Source organism: Ceratotherium simum, chromosome 4 (genome assembly GCF_057802395.1).
Source record: "Ceratotherium simum simum isolate JZ-2026a chromosome 4, ASM5780239v1, whole genome shotgun sequence".
NCBI lineage: Eukaryota > Metazoa > Chordata > Mammalia > Perissodactyla > Rhinocerotidae > Ceratotherium > Ceratotherium simum.
Window position 1 is genome coordinate 4,426,460 of NC_141903.1, and position 13,569 is coordinate 4,440,028.

Sequence of the window (13,569 nt, forward strand, 5' to 3'; positions counted from 1 at the left end):
GGTTACATTGCCATCAGTCATTACCATTTTTAGTAGGTGGTTTCACAGTACAGGCGACACGGTTTTATGGCCTCTCGGCAATCACAGAATTATTTTCTCTCCTCTGGGAAGTCGAAGAGGAGGGCACTATTTCTTTGCCGAGAAACGTCGAGGGGGGGGCAGCAAGTCCCCACGTCCTTGGCAATTCGGATTCAACTGGAAGCCCCCGAACACCTACTTCAGGCTCCTCATCCTTCCAAGACCACTGTGAAGTGATTAATGTCAGTCCCATTTCATAGATAGGGAAACTGAGGCTCAGAGAGATGAAATGCCTTGCTCGAGGGAACCTAAGGGTAGGAGAACCGGGCTTGCACAGACTAGGGGGTAGGCGGGCACCCTGGCTAGAGAGGCAAGTAGCTGGGATATCGAAGGCGCCTCTCCCCAACCCCCTCCACTCGCGGGAGCGTGGGCGGCGGCGAGACAAAGGGACGGGGGCGGGGGAGGAGGCCGGAAGTGCGGCCAAGAAGGAGGCGGGAAATTTCCGCGCAGGGGGAGCTCAGAGATCGCGCCGACCTAGGTCCCCATCCAGGCGCTGCGTGTCCTCGGACAGGTGGCTTCCCCTCTCTAAGCCCCAATTTCCTCCTCGGTTAAACAAGGAGAGGGCATTCGCGGGGCTGGATTGAGTGAGATCCGAGACAGCGCGCCCCGCCCTCAACAGGCGCGCGGCAAATAGGCAGCCGCTCCGCCCCTCAGTCTCCTCGTCTGTGAAATGGGAACCCGGTCCAGGAGGGCGAGGAACCCAGGACCCCAGGGGCTGCGGTGAGGGGCGGCGCGAGGGGTCCCCTCCCTCCGGCCCCCGCTTCCCCGCCGGCACCGCCCCCTCCCTGGTTCCGAGGCCGCAAGTCGGCCAGCGCGCATGCCCGGGGCGGGGCGCGGGGCGGGAGCGCGGAGCCGGCGCGGGGGACGGCGGCGCTGAGTCCGCGGGTCCGCCCGCCAGCCCCGCCGGAGGCAGCCGAGGCCGCTCGGGTGGCAGCAGCGGCGGCAGCAGGAGCCGGAGCGCAGCGCGCGGAGGAGCCAGAGCGACTGCACGGCCGGGTAAGCGCCCCGCCCGCACCTGCTGCCCTCTCGGGCGGGCGGCGTCGACCCCCTTCTTCCTCCCGCGGCCGCTCGGGAGCCGCTGTCCAGGGTCCTCGAACCGCCTAGGTGGCGGGGCTCGGCCTCCGCGCGCGGCGTGTCCGCCGTGCGCCCGGGTGTGTGTGCGCGCGCGGCCGGAGGCGGCGGGTGTCCGTTTCCAGGCTCCTCGCCGGGGCGGGGCGGGGGCGGGTCCCGCAGTCCGAGCCAAGCAGCCGAGGGGCCCTGTGGGCCAGCCCGCCCTGTGTGTGTGTAGGACCTGGGCTCGCGCCGGCTTCACCGCAGGCTGCCGCTTTGTTCCGCACGGCAGTTCGGGAGGGGGCGCTTCCCGCCACTGCAGGAAGGGGGTCCACCCGTATTGATTCATTTCCCCGTTGGAGCGAGCTCCTCGGCGCTCGAGTGGCTCTATTGGCATCACTGAGCACACTCGCTGCCGCACGCTCAGTGTGGCACACACTCTGGGGCCCTGTCACATACTCACAGCGCGAGGCCATGGGTCTGCGCACACACACACTATGGCCCTTGGTCATTCCATCAGACTCATACACACGGCCACCTGTGCACCCACCCAGTACACCAAGTGGGAGCCTTGTGTACACACCCAGGCATAGCTACGCACTCACACCAGCCATTGCCTATCAGAGCACACTCAACTCAACAATACTCCCTGATCACAACACACTGGCAGCCACCCTGCTCTGGCCTGGTTGTGCCTGTTCACACCTGCTCATCATGGTGTTCCTCATGTACCCCCAGACCCTGGAGTACGTTGTCACATGTGCACAAGCTCCTTGTTGCACACTGTCTCTTAGCTTGTTGTCAGCCCCCTGCCCACATTCAGCCCAAGTGTGCACACCCCCACACGTCCACTCTTGTCCTCCTGTGGATGGATGGACCGATGGCCTGGGAGCCATTTCTGGAAGGTCTGCCTATCACCCTTTGCTAGACACCTTCTTCTCTCCAGCCCCAGGCAGGAAGCTTTGCTGTTCTGAGGGTGCTAGGAGATGAGGGGACAGGAGGGCGAGGGGCAGCAGACCAGGATTGTCAGACACACACACAGGCGCACATTCACGCCTGCCAAAGCCCCACAAGGCTTGTAGGTCTTGTCACCATGGGAGGAGATGTTTGCAGGTGCCTGGCAGCCCTGGCTCCAGTTGGGAAGAAATCCTGGAGAAAAAGGAACAGGTTGGCCAGGTCTCTGGGCTGGAGTGGGCATTCACCTGGACTACTCTGCTCTGGAGCTGGGCACAAGCACCTATGCACACACCCAGGCCAGCTCCCCCATGAGTGAGTCTCTGAGGCCATGTGGCCACACATGGGCACACCGCAGGGTCCAAGTGGCCTCACAAGCGCAAACACACAGGCTGTTCTGCACATACAGGTTGCACATGTGTGCACCAAGCTCGTGAGCAGGATGCAGGAGCCGGGTCCCGGCTCCCCGGGCTGGCCTTAGCTGGCGCAGACATCCACAAGCCATCTCCGTGCCCCTCTGCAGGCCAGGTGAGCCGGCCCACACACCTCGGGGCTCATCTCAATCAAACACGTGTGCAGGCTCCTCTGTTCATAGGGGTGCCTGTTCCTGCTGAGGGGTGTGTGCACGTGGGGACACTCTTGCTTCCTCTCCTGGACGCTCCCTGGCACTGTTGCCTGTTAGGACCAGGGGATCAAGACGACCCTTGGCCTGACCTCAAAGAGCAGAAAGGCGTTTGAAGACCGAAGCGTCAGTGTCCAAGATCTTAGCTGATACGAGTGAGGAGAAGCCAGGCTTTGGGTTCAGACACAATAGGCTTTGAACCACAGCCCCCTCTCCCCCCGCTGCTGTGTGCCCTCGGTCCGGTCTTTTCTCACTCTGACCTCAGTGTCCTCATCTGTGAAATGGAATGATAATGCTCCGTCATGAGCTCGTGTGGAGGCCAGATGATAGGGTGAGCCTGAGAGTGCTGGCCTGGGGCTGAGCATCCAGGGAGTGAGTGATGGAGCTGGGTTCTAGTGGAAGGGTAGGGGTGAGGAGGTGCCACCCCAGGCCTGGGCTGCCTCTTGGAGAAGTGGCTGGAGGATCCTGAGGCTTCCTCAAGAGCCAGGAAGGGCTTGGCCGAACTGTGAGCAGCAGAGCCTCTGGGAATGGGCATCTCTGCAGATCTTAAACCCAGGGTGGGCCAGCTCTTTTAGATATAACTACATCCCCTTCTCCATTTCACAGATTGGGAAACTGAGGCCCAGAGTGTAGAGAACCTCACCCAAAGTCATGGAGCAAGTCAATGCCTCAGCTGGGGCTTGACCCCTCATCTTACTAACTCCCTGGCCAGGCCTTCTGTCCCTACACCAGACCTTATCCCATGTCGGGAACTGCGAGCTGGGGACTAGAAAGCCGACCTCTTCTAGGAGGCTTTCAGAAGGCGCTTGTTCCCAGCTGGGCCATGCCTGCCTCTCAGAACCTCAGTTTCCTCCTCTGGAAAATAAGAACACAGCACCTGCCTGGCAGGTGTATGAGGTCTGCACACAGGAAAAGTAGTAAGGGCTTGATGTGTGCGAGGTCACCTCCTACCTTCTTCAGCATCAGGGTCAAGGGTCAAAACTCAGGTGGCTACAGGCCAGGTGGATGACATTCATGAGGGGCTGGCTACAAGAAAAATGACCGTGCAACTTCAGTGATCAGAGGCAAGGGGCCATCAGCCTCCGTGTGCAGGACACCATAGGGAGGGCTGGAGACTGTGGCTAACCAGGGAGCATGTCACTGTCTAAGGAGGCAGCCATTGCTCGGCTCTAGCTGACTGCTTCGTGCAGGAAGCGCGCTCAGATTGCCAAATTTTAGTTTTCCAAGAGAAGCTGGAAATCTGATTTGCACATGAAATCTTCTTATTTTTAAATGTTAATAGTTAATTTCTTTTTTTTTTAATTTTTCCTCTTTTTTTTTCAGCCCTCTGGGTCAAACAAGCTTGTCTGAGGGCGAGGTTTTGCCAGTTTGTGCCTCTGCTACCTGCCGCCCGGCCCGGCCCGGCCCGGCCCGGCCCCCTCCTGGGAGCACAGCTGGGCTCTGACAGGCTGAGCAGATAAAAACAGGCCTTCCCTGTACACAGCCCGGCCCTAACGTGAGCAGAGCCGCACACCCTCATCTCCTCTAATTCTTACAAGCTTGCGGGGGCAGGGGGTGGGTCTGTCAGGGTCCCCTGTGAGGAGAAGGGACTTGCCTGAGGTCTCAGAGCTGGTCAGTGGGGAGCTGTCCTGACTTCCTGCACAGGCCACACCCGGGGGGGCTTGTTGGAGGGGCTGGTGTGAGGGGACCCAGGGCTGGGCTACCGGGGTGAAAGGCGGGGTGGTGGGGACTCAGCGCATCCCTCCCACTGCCCTGCTGACTCCTTCCCGCTCCAGCCCCAGCTCCCTGTGCACCTGCCAGGCAGCTGTTGAATGCCTGTTTTCCAGAGGAAGAGCCCGAGGTTCTGAGAGGCAGGCGTGGCAGGCAGATCTGAGTCCTCACTAGAACCTGGGCCCTTTCTCTTGCGCATCTACCCAGTCAATCTGGCTTATAGCATCCTTTTCCACCGCGCCAAGAACCAGATGGATCAGAGGTTGCAAACAAGTGACCTGGGGGTCAGAGTTGGCCCACAAAAGTGATTTCTTCAGCCTGTGTGGTATTTTAAAAATTAGCCAAAATTTAAAATATAGAAAATCCAAGTTTATGACTTTGCTCGAAAAATTAGGAGACCTGGCTACACAGGAGCCACATTTACTTCCCTGCTTAAAACACTGCAGGAGTTTCCCAGTACCCTTAGGATGAGCCCCTGCTCCTCTCCCTGGCCCTGCATGACCGGCCCCCACCTCCTCTCCCCCCCACTCTTCCCTCTCCTCCTTCAGACTCCACTCCAGCCACTGAGGCCTTTCCATGGCTGGCGCAGGTGTTACCTCCTCAGAGGGGCCTTCCTTGACTATGTGTCTAAGCCAGCCGTCCACTCCTTTGTCTTCACAGCATCTATTATTATTTGAAATTAAATTATTTATTTGTTTACTTGTTTGCTACTCTCCCCCCAGTCTTTCCACACCTGGAAGGCAGGGACCATGCATTTTTTATTCACTGCTGTATCCCCAGTACCAAGAACAGTGTTTAGAACATTGCACATGTGCTCAATAAATGTTCAATTAATGGATGAACTCCTAATTGGCCACAGTCAGTGGAAACTGAGTGCACCTGCCCCTTTAGAAGGGGACAGTGCTCTCCAGTTTGCCACAGTCTCCACTACGCCCTCTTGTCTCCCTCACTCTGAGGATGTCAGGAGTCGTCAATCATCTCCCTTGCTCTGTAGTTTTTCTTATGGGAGAAAGATACTTATCTGTGTCCATATCACCATCAAAAGGCAAAAAATGAAGACGGACCCAGTCCATACCACTCAAACCTGATGCCTGCCTGACCTCTGTAGGCCAGTGACCTTCCAGCTCCTCATTTTTATGCTGCTGAAAACAAGATCCAAAGAATTCCAGCCAGACCACCCCCGTCCTTCAAACCTGTCTCCCGGCTGCCTCCCGGATGTCCCCTCTGTAAGTCCCACAGGCTCCTCATTTCAACTTCCCTACTATCCTCTGCAAAACTGCCCCTCTCTCCATGTCCCCATCAAGTCCCATAGGCCCAAAGCCTGGGGGACCCAGTGGTGAGCAGTGTCAGCTGAGTCCCCATCAGGGAATCAAGGTCTCAGCAGGGACCCAGAGATGTAAAGGGCTCCATGCAGAGTGACGAGTCTAGTTAGAGGAAGAACGAGAGGCCATGGGAACCCCGAGGAAGCTGGTGGGCAGAGAAGGCTCCCTGGAGGAGGAGGCGTCTAAACTGCAGCCTAAAGGTTAGTGAGAGCCTAAAGGTTAGTGATTCCCTAATAGGGAATCATTAAAGGTTTCTTTTTGTCCTGTTTTAAAAAAAGGTAATAGGTGCACACATAACCAAAATTCAAACACCACAAAGGGGCAGGTAAAAAAATCTCTTCCACCTCTAGATCCCCAGTCTCACTCCCCAGAGGCAGTTGCTGTTGAAAGTTTCATTGGTTTCCTTCTAGAAATGTTCTCTTTATAACTAGCCCATAGATGTGTGTCTGTCCTTTTCCTTGGCTACGTGCAGGGGATCCCACTAGCCATGTTGGCCTCTGGCTTTTTTCACTTCATTTACCTTGGGCATCGTTCCTCATCACCCCCACACATTCTCACAGCTGCAGGGGCCCCGTGTGGTTGTCCTGCATTTCATGAACCCGCTTCCTGGTTTTCTTCTCATCACTGGCCATGTTCTCGCGCACCCTTGGTGCACCATCAGTCTATCTTGAAGACCATCCCTGGAGCTGGGCTTGCTGGCCCAGATGCCGTGTGCATTGGAAACTCTGATAGAAGCTGATAAATGTCCTTCCCAAAAGATTACAACCAATTTACTTCCGCCAAAAGAGTGAAGAGGGTTTTGAGTCAAGGAGTGGTTGGACCAACATCTTAGAAAGATCATTCAGCCATTCATTTAACGAATATTTATTGGGAGCTGCTTGCTTACTACCTGCCAGTCATTGTTCTCCATCCTGAGGATACATCACAACAAAGTCCCCACCCTCCTGGAGCTGACCTTCTAGTGGGAGAGACAAGTCATAAACAATAAACAACTGTATGTAATATGTCAGATGGTGACAGGTACTGTGAAGAAAAAGTGAGCAGGGCAAGGCGGATGGAGAGCGCCAGCCAGTGTTGGGGAGGAGGCTGTTTTATATAGGATATTTTATCAGAGAAAGCCCCAGGGAGCAGACCTGGCAGAGATGGGGAGGGAAAGCATTCAAGGCGGAGGAAACAGCCAGTGCAAAGGCCCCAAGGCAGGGAGTGTGACTGAAACAGCCTAATCCGGCAACAGTAATGGGAGACAGGCCAAGAGAGGTGACATGCCAGAAAATGCGGGGACCTGTGGGCCATCGTAGGGAGTTTACTTTTACTTGGCATGAGACAGGGAGACACTGGGTGGTTCTGAGCAGAGGAAGGACGAGATTTGCCTTGGGTTTTACTCAGATCCCTCTGGCTGCTGGGTTAAGAAGAAACTGAATGGAGTGAAGGAAAAAGCAGGGAGAATCCAGATGGGAGATGTTGGGGGTCTGGCTCGAGGTAGTGGCCAGATTCTGGATATATTTTGAAGGTCAATTCATCATGTTGTGCTGATGTGTAGGACGTGAGGGTGAGAAGGTCAAGGGTGACTCCACGGATTTGGGCCTGAGCACTAAGGAGACGTTGTGGAGAAGATGGTGGGAGGGGCAGGTTTGGGGGAGTGGGGAGCTCTGCTCGCGCTGGCGGCTGAGCGTGTAATGGAACAGAGTTTCTCGTAGATGCAGCTGCCTGCCAGACCCTCTCCCTGCACGTCCCTCAGGCACCACACACTCGGCTTGTCCAAAAGGCAACTCCCCCTTTCCCCAGATCTCCTGCCCCGCATGCCCCGCACAAGCCAGAATCCTGTGGGCCACCCCCACCGTCACCCCCTACAGCTGCTGGTTCCTATCAGTTTTCCCTCAGGTCTCTCAGTCCTGCTGCCTCCATCCCCAGGGCCTTTGCTGTACCATCTCTCTTCTAGACTATTGCAGAGAAGGGGTTGGGTGAATGAATGAAGAATTGGCTGAATGAGAGATTGAATGAATGATTGATGGGCTTCCTCATAGGTCTTGGCCAGCCCCCGGCCTCCAGCCCAGCCTCAACATCATCCCAGAGCAATCTTTGAAAACACACATATCGGACTATGTCCCTTCCTCGACTGTGAACTATTTATGCCTCCCCAGGACCTACACGCACATAAACTGGTGGCCCACAGACAGATTTTATTTGGCCCACATAAGTGGTGGTGGTTTTTTTTTTCGTCTTGAATTAACTAGGATATTTTACATTAAAGCTCTGCATTTCCCACTTCTCGCTGGTACTACCAGGTTGCATTTCTCCAGAGTGGTACTTGGCTGGTGGAGCAGCAGATCCACCTTAGACAGGGCGTGCACTCTCTGGTTTGCCACAATCCCCAGCACTCCCTATTGTTTTATACCCAGCCTGCTTCCCTCACTTAAATTACCTACCTGGCCCCTATGGCATCAGAGTTTGTGACCCGTGGCCTAGAGGACAAAACCATAACTTCTGGGTAGCATGCTGCATGGGGAGGGCTAACAAGGGAGGGGTGATGGTAGGAGACGTTGAAAGTTAGACTGTGGCCAAGTTGTGAAGGGTCCTGAATGCCATGTTAAAAGTCTGACCTTTATCCAGAGGTCCACTGGGAACAGGGGAGTGACATGGTTGGGTTTGTGTTTTTAGCCCAGGCCCTCTGGACAGGAGGGACCCAGACAGGGGCAAAGAAGCAGGTGAGGAGGCCTGGAGGCTGGAAAGAGGGTGAGAGGGAAGAGCCCCGGAAGGGGGCTTCTCCCTGCTGGGTCTCCCTTGAGTCTGAGTCTGCTCTCTCTGTGTTTCAGAACCAGACAGCAGCCTGGGGCCCAAGCATGGTCAGGAGGGCCGTTGGGCAGTGCTGAAGACCCAGCCTGGCTCCAGCTGCTTCGAAAGGACTCCAGCCCCCCAGGACCCCAGCCCACAGCCCTCTGCTGCCCACAGGATGGGAGCCTGGGGGCTAGGAGCCTGGCCATGAGGGACTGCTGCCCCTCCCAGAAAAAGGCCAGCCCTGCACCCCCCAGGCACACCCCTGCCCAAAGCCCAGGCATGGACTCTAGACACAGCAGCCCCAGTGGAGCTGGGGATGGGGCCTCATGCTCTGAGGGCCCTGGCGGGAGCTTGGCCTACCCCTCCCTGACCTGCATCCCTTCCCAAGAGGCATTGGGGACACATAGAGCCTCGATCTCAGGGACACCAGAAACCACCTTCTCTGGGAGGCCAGAGCCTGTGTCCTCAGTGAAAACTGATCCCTCATCCTCGGAGAACAGAAATCCTGTGGAGATAATGGATTCCAAGTCTTCAAAGCAGGCAGATTCCACTTCCATAGAAAAGGAAGGTGCTGGGTCCTTGAGAAAGGCAGATCCTACCTTTATAGGAAAGACAGAGCCTACAGTCTCAGGAAAGGGGCATCCTGTGGCTTCTGGAAGGATGGATCCTATGAGCTCAAGAAAGGAAGATAGTGGATCCTTGGTAAAGGTAGAGCCTACGTGCTCTGGCAAGGTGGATACAGTGTCCCCAAAGAAGGAGGATCCTGGATCCTCGGCCATAGTGGATCCTGCATTTCCAAACAAGGAGGAGCTTCCTCTGTCCTCAGAAGAGGTGGGTCCTGCATCTCCCAGAAAGGCAGATCTTGTGTCCCTGGGAAAGAGAGATCCTGGGCCCTCAGGAAAGGTGGATTCCATGTCCTTGGAAAACATGGATTCTGCATCTGCAGGAAAGACAGATCCCAGGTCCTTAGGAACACTGACTCCAGGCTCATCAGGCAAAACTGAGCCTGTATCCTCTGGAACAGTGGCTCTGGGGTTATCAGGAAGGGTGGATCCTACATGGCTGGAGATGACAGATCTTGCATCCATGGGAAATGCAGAAACTGTGTCCTCTGCAAAAGAGGACGCTCAGTTCCTGGGGAAGATGGATCCTGCCTCCTCAGGAAAGGGAGATCCTGTGTCTATGAGAATGATAAGAACTGTGTCTGCTGGACACGTGGATCCTGTGTTTTCAGGAAAGATGGATCCCATATCTTTGAAAAATGTGGATCCCATGTCTTCAGACAGGGTGGGTCCAGTCCCTTTGGGAAAGGTAGATCCTGTGTCCTCAGGAAAGCCAGAGCCCTTGTCTCCTGGGCAGGCAGAACCGGCGTCTGTGGGCAAGACAGAAACTGTATCCTCAGGAAAGGAGGACCCGGTGTCCTCCAGAAAGGTGGATCCCATTTCTGTGAGAAACGCAAAAACATCATCTTCTGAAAAAGTGAATCCTGAATCTTCAGGAAAGATAGACCCTGTGCCCTCAGGTCCAGGGAATCCGGAGTTCTTGGGGACAGTGGGACTCTCCTCCTCTGTAAAACTTGAGGCAGTGCCTGGGGGGAAAGCAGATCCGCTCTCCCTGGAGAAGGCAGGTCCTGTGGCCTCTGGAAAGGTGGGCCCCACAGCCTCAGGGAAGGCTGATCCGGCCACCTTGAGCAAGGAGGATCCTGTGAGCAGGGAGAAGGCAGAAATTGTTCCCCCTGGAGAAGTGGACTCTGTGTCTTCAGGAAAGCTGGCCCCTGTGACCCTAGGAAAAACAGTCCTGGCATCCTGGGGAACAGCAGAAGCTGTCCCTGAGGGAAAGGTGGATCCTCTGCCTCTAGAGAAGGGGAATCCTATGAACGCCACAAAGGTGGATCCCAGGGCATCAAGGAAAGCAGAACCCAAGCCTGAGGGCAGAGCCGAAACAAAGCCCCCTGGGCAGGAGGATCCTGCTTCATCAGAAAAAGCAGAGGCTGCATATCTGCAGAAGCCACTGGCCTTGGACAAGGGGGATCCTCGATCATCAGGAAAAGCAGACCCTGTTGCCTCTGGGAAGGTGGAGCCTGTGGCCCTGGGGAAGGCCGACTCTGCCCCTCCGAGAAAAGCAGAGCCCACACCCTCGGGGAAGGTAGCCCCCCTGACTCTGGAGGAGACGGAGGCCCCCTCCATCAGGCAGTCAGATGGTAAACCCTGCGGCTCAGCTGCCTCTCCCGCGGGTGCTGGGAGTGGCGGGGGCCGCGTGGAGCCAGCGTACAGCAAGCAGGCCCCTAGCCTCGGCCAGAAAGCCCCGGCGGCCTCTGGGGCCGGGAGAAGCCCTGGCCCGGAGGCTGCAGCGCCCCCGCCAGGGCCGCGGACTCGCGACAACTTCACTAAGGCGCCGTCGTGGGAGGCGAGCGCCCCGCCGCCGCGCGAGGACGCAGGCACACAGGCGGGCGCGCAGGCCTGCGTGTCGGTGGCCGTGAGCCCCATGTCTCCGCAGGACGGCGCGAGTGGCCCGGCCTTCAGCTTTCAGGCGGCGCCGCGCGCGCCCAACCCGGCGCCCAGGCCGCCCTCGCGCCGTGACGCGGGCCTGCAGGTGTCGCTGGGCGCCGCCGAGACGCGCTCCGTGGCCACCGGGCCCATGACGCCGCAGGCCGCCGCGCCGCCCCCCGCGCCGCCCGCCTTCCCCGAAGTGCGGGTGCGGCCCGGCTCCGCGCTGGCGGCCGCCGCGGCGCCCCCGGAGGCGGCCGAGCCCGTGCGCGACGTGAGCTGGGACGAAAAGGGCATGACGTGGGAGGTGTACGGCGCCGCCATGGAGGTGGAGGTGCTGGGCATGGCCATCCAGAAGCATCTGGAGCGACAGATAGAGGAGCACGGCCGCCAAGGGGCGCCCGTGCCGCCGCCCGCCGCGCGCCCGGGCCCGGGTCGTGCGGGCTCAGTGCGCGCCGCGCCCCCCGAGAGCGCGGCCAAGCGCCCGCCTGGCCTCTTCCGCGCGCTGCTGCAGAGCGTGCGCCGACCGCGGTGCTGCTCGCGGGCCGGCCCCACGGCCGAGTGAGCTGCTCCCCTTTTGTACGCCGCGTTTCCAACCTTCTCAGGCTCCCTCCTTGATCCCGGGCTCCTAGAAAGGATTCCTTCCACGCGCGACAGGCCTCCGAGGGGTGGGCAGCCTCTAGGGCCTTCTCATCCCCTTCTTTTCAGCCCCCCTTTTCCAAATACACAAATGAACCCCCTCTACCCAGCTCCCTCGTGGTCATGAGCCCACGAACCCAGCCCTGGCACCCCACTGTCCCCTCACAGCCCTCAGCTCCACCCCCTCCCAGTCACACCGGGTGACCTCGGAGACCTGCTCAGCACCCCCACCCCCAGCCATGAGAGCTGAGGCAGGATCCCGAGAGGTCCAGACTGGCGTGCGGGGACTCCAGTGGCAGCCAGGTCCCGAGAACGGGAGAGACTGTACAAAAGCTCCGAGTGTGCAAGGATTGGGGTGTGACACCCCTGAGTGTGCAAGCCTCTGAATGTGAGGCCTTGGGCGTGTGTGAGTGCATGTCCATGTGGCGGGCTGGCCCCCGTGGCCCAGGCATCTCTTGCATGCTGGTAGTCGTCCCCAATTCCTGTCTCCCATCACCTGGCCCCACCCCCAGCCCTATCTCCGCCCTCACTGGCCGCTGGTTCCCAATCCCCAGACAGGGAGGGCAGCTGCGGGAGTCGCCTGGGGGGCAGCTGAAAGGAGAGGTCCAGAAAGGTCAGAGGCTCACAGAAGGTCTTGGGCCCAAGCAGCCTGGGTGACAGCTGGTCATGGGTGGTGGGGCAGGACTGAGAGCTCATTCACAACACAGTTGTCCTTTAAAAGCCAGCCTCTCCAGCCCCTCGTCCCCTGTGTGCTGTGAGCCCCACAAGTTCCTTGTGACCACTCAGTACCCCTGTCCCATGTCCCCGCCCTTCCAGCCACAGTTTTTGGCTACAAACTGTCACAATATACATTGATAATAAAATTTTCCCCCAACTCTTGTCAGCTGTCATTGGCTATAAGCAGACAGGGGCAGAGCAACAGGAATGTATTATTACTTTCCAGGAGAGATAGGTACAGTGTGAGGGTGACAAGGCCTCTTCGGAGGTGGACCGGAAGAGTGGGAGCCCACATGGGGCTCTGTGGCAAGGGTCCAGTGGCAGGGGCCCCGTCACAGGTCTGTGGTGTTGAGGCCTGCCTCGGTGAAGGACAACTCCTGTCCACCTGTGCCTGGCTTCCTTCCTGCCAGCACCACGCTCAAGGGCTCTGGATCTGGCTCCGTCGGACTGTGCAGGGGTTTCTTCTGTGGGGAGAGGGAGGTGTGAAGGGCAAGGGCAAGGCGGGGTGAGTTCCCTGGTCCTTAGGGGAATGGGTGGGCCTTCAAGCCCATGACCAGATGGCTCCTTGGCTGGGTCCCACCTGCTCCTCCTGGGGCCTCAGTTTCCTGGCTGTGTCCCAGAGGTGGCTGTGGGCACTGGTGGTGCAGATGGGCTCAGGTGAAGGGGTGGGCCTAGGGGGAGTCTACTCACTTTTGCCCCACCCACAGACACAGCGGAACTTTGGTGTTCTGCCCAGTCCTTAATAATGCCCGACCCTCTGTCCCATGCCACGGAGCCAGTCCAGCACAATTCCTGCCACTTGCACTCCACGGCAGGCACCGTGCTGGGCGCAGTCCATCCATTACCTGAAGTATCCACAGGAGCCCCCTGAGGCAGGGATCATGTCCCCCATTTTATAGATGTGTAAACTGAGGCTCAGAGGGCTCTCATGGCCAGGAAGGGGCAGAGCAGGGTTTGGACCACTGCTCTCGCTGGCTCTAAAGCCTCTCCACGGCACAGTGCTGCCCATCGTTGAATTTGGCATCTCCTGCCACCCTCAGAGGGACATGTCACCCCAGAGTCCCACCTGCAGTTCATCATGGTGCATACTCATCTCCCTGCCTTTCCTCTTTGCCCTCCTCCTGTGACCTGCCACACAGCACCTCACAAGTACGCCCTCCTGCGGACCAGCCAGGTCCCCAGGCTCAGCTACTCCCACAGACACCCCCCGGGGGAA

General features: G+C 58.1%; 2 protein-coding genes across 2 annotated transcripts in view; one reads left to right on the forward strand and one right to left on the reverse strand.

Moving 5' to 3' along the window:
* Positions 1 to 592: 592 nt before the first annotated feature.
* Positions 593 to 12,574, forward strand: GPRIN1 (G protein regulated inducer of neurite outgrowth 1). The gene is made up of 2 exons (XM_087429379.1): positions 593 to 1,074; positions 8,550 to 12,574. Exon 2 carries the CDS (start codon positions 8,716 to 8,718, stop codon positions 11,560 to 11,562), a length of 2,847 nt encoding a protein of 948 aa, XP_087285505.1. The 5' UTR covers positions 593 to 1,074; positions 8,550 to 8,715; the 3' UTR covers positions 11,563 to 12,574.
* CDHR2 (cadherin related family member 2) overlaps positions 12,547 to 13,569 on the reverse strand; it is a 37,360-nt gene continuing 36,337 nt past the window's right edge. Inside the window, exon 32 of the mRNA XM_014786083.2 lies at positions 12,547 to 12,817. Within this exon, the coding sequence (XP_014641569.2) occupies positions 12,686 to 12,817 (132 nt within the window). The 3' untranslated portion in view covers positions 12,547 to 12,685. The remainder of the gene's footprint in view (positions 12,818 to 13,569) is intronic.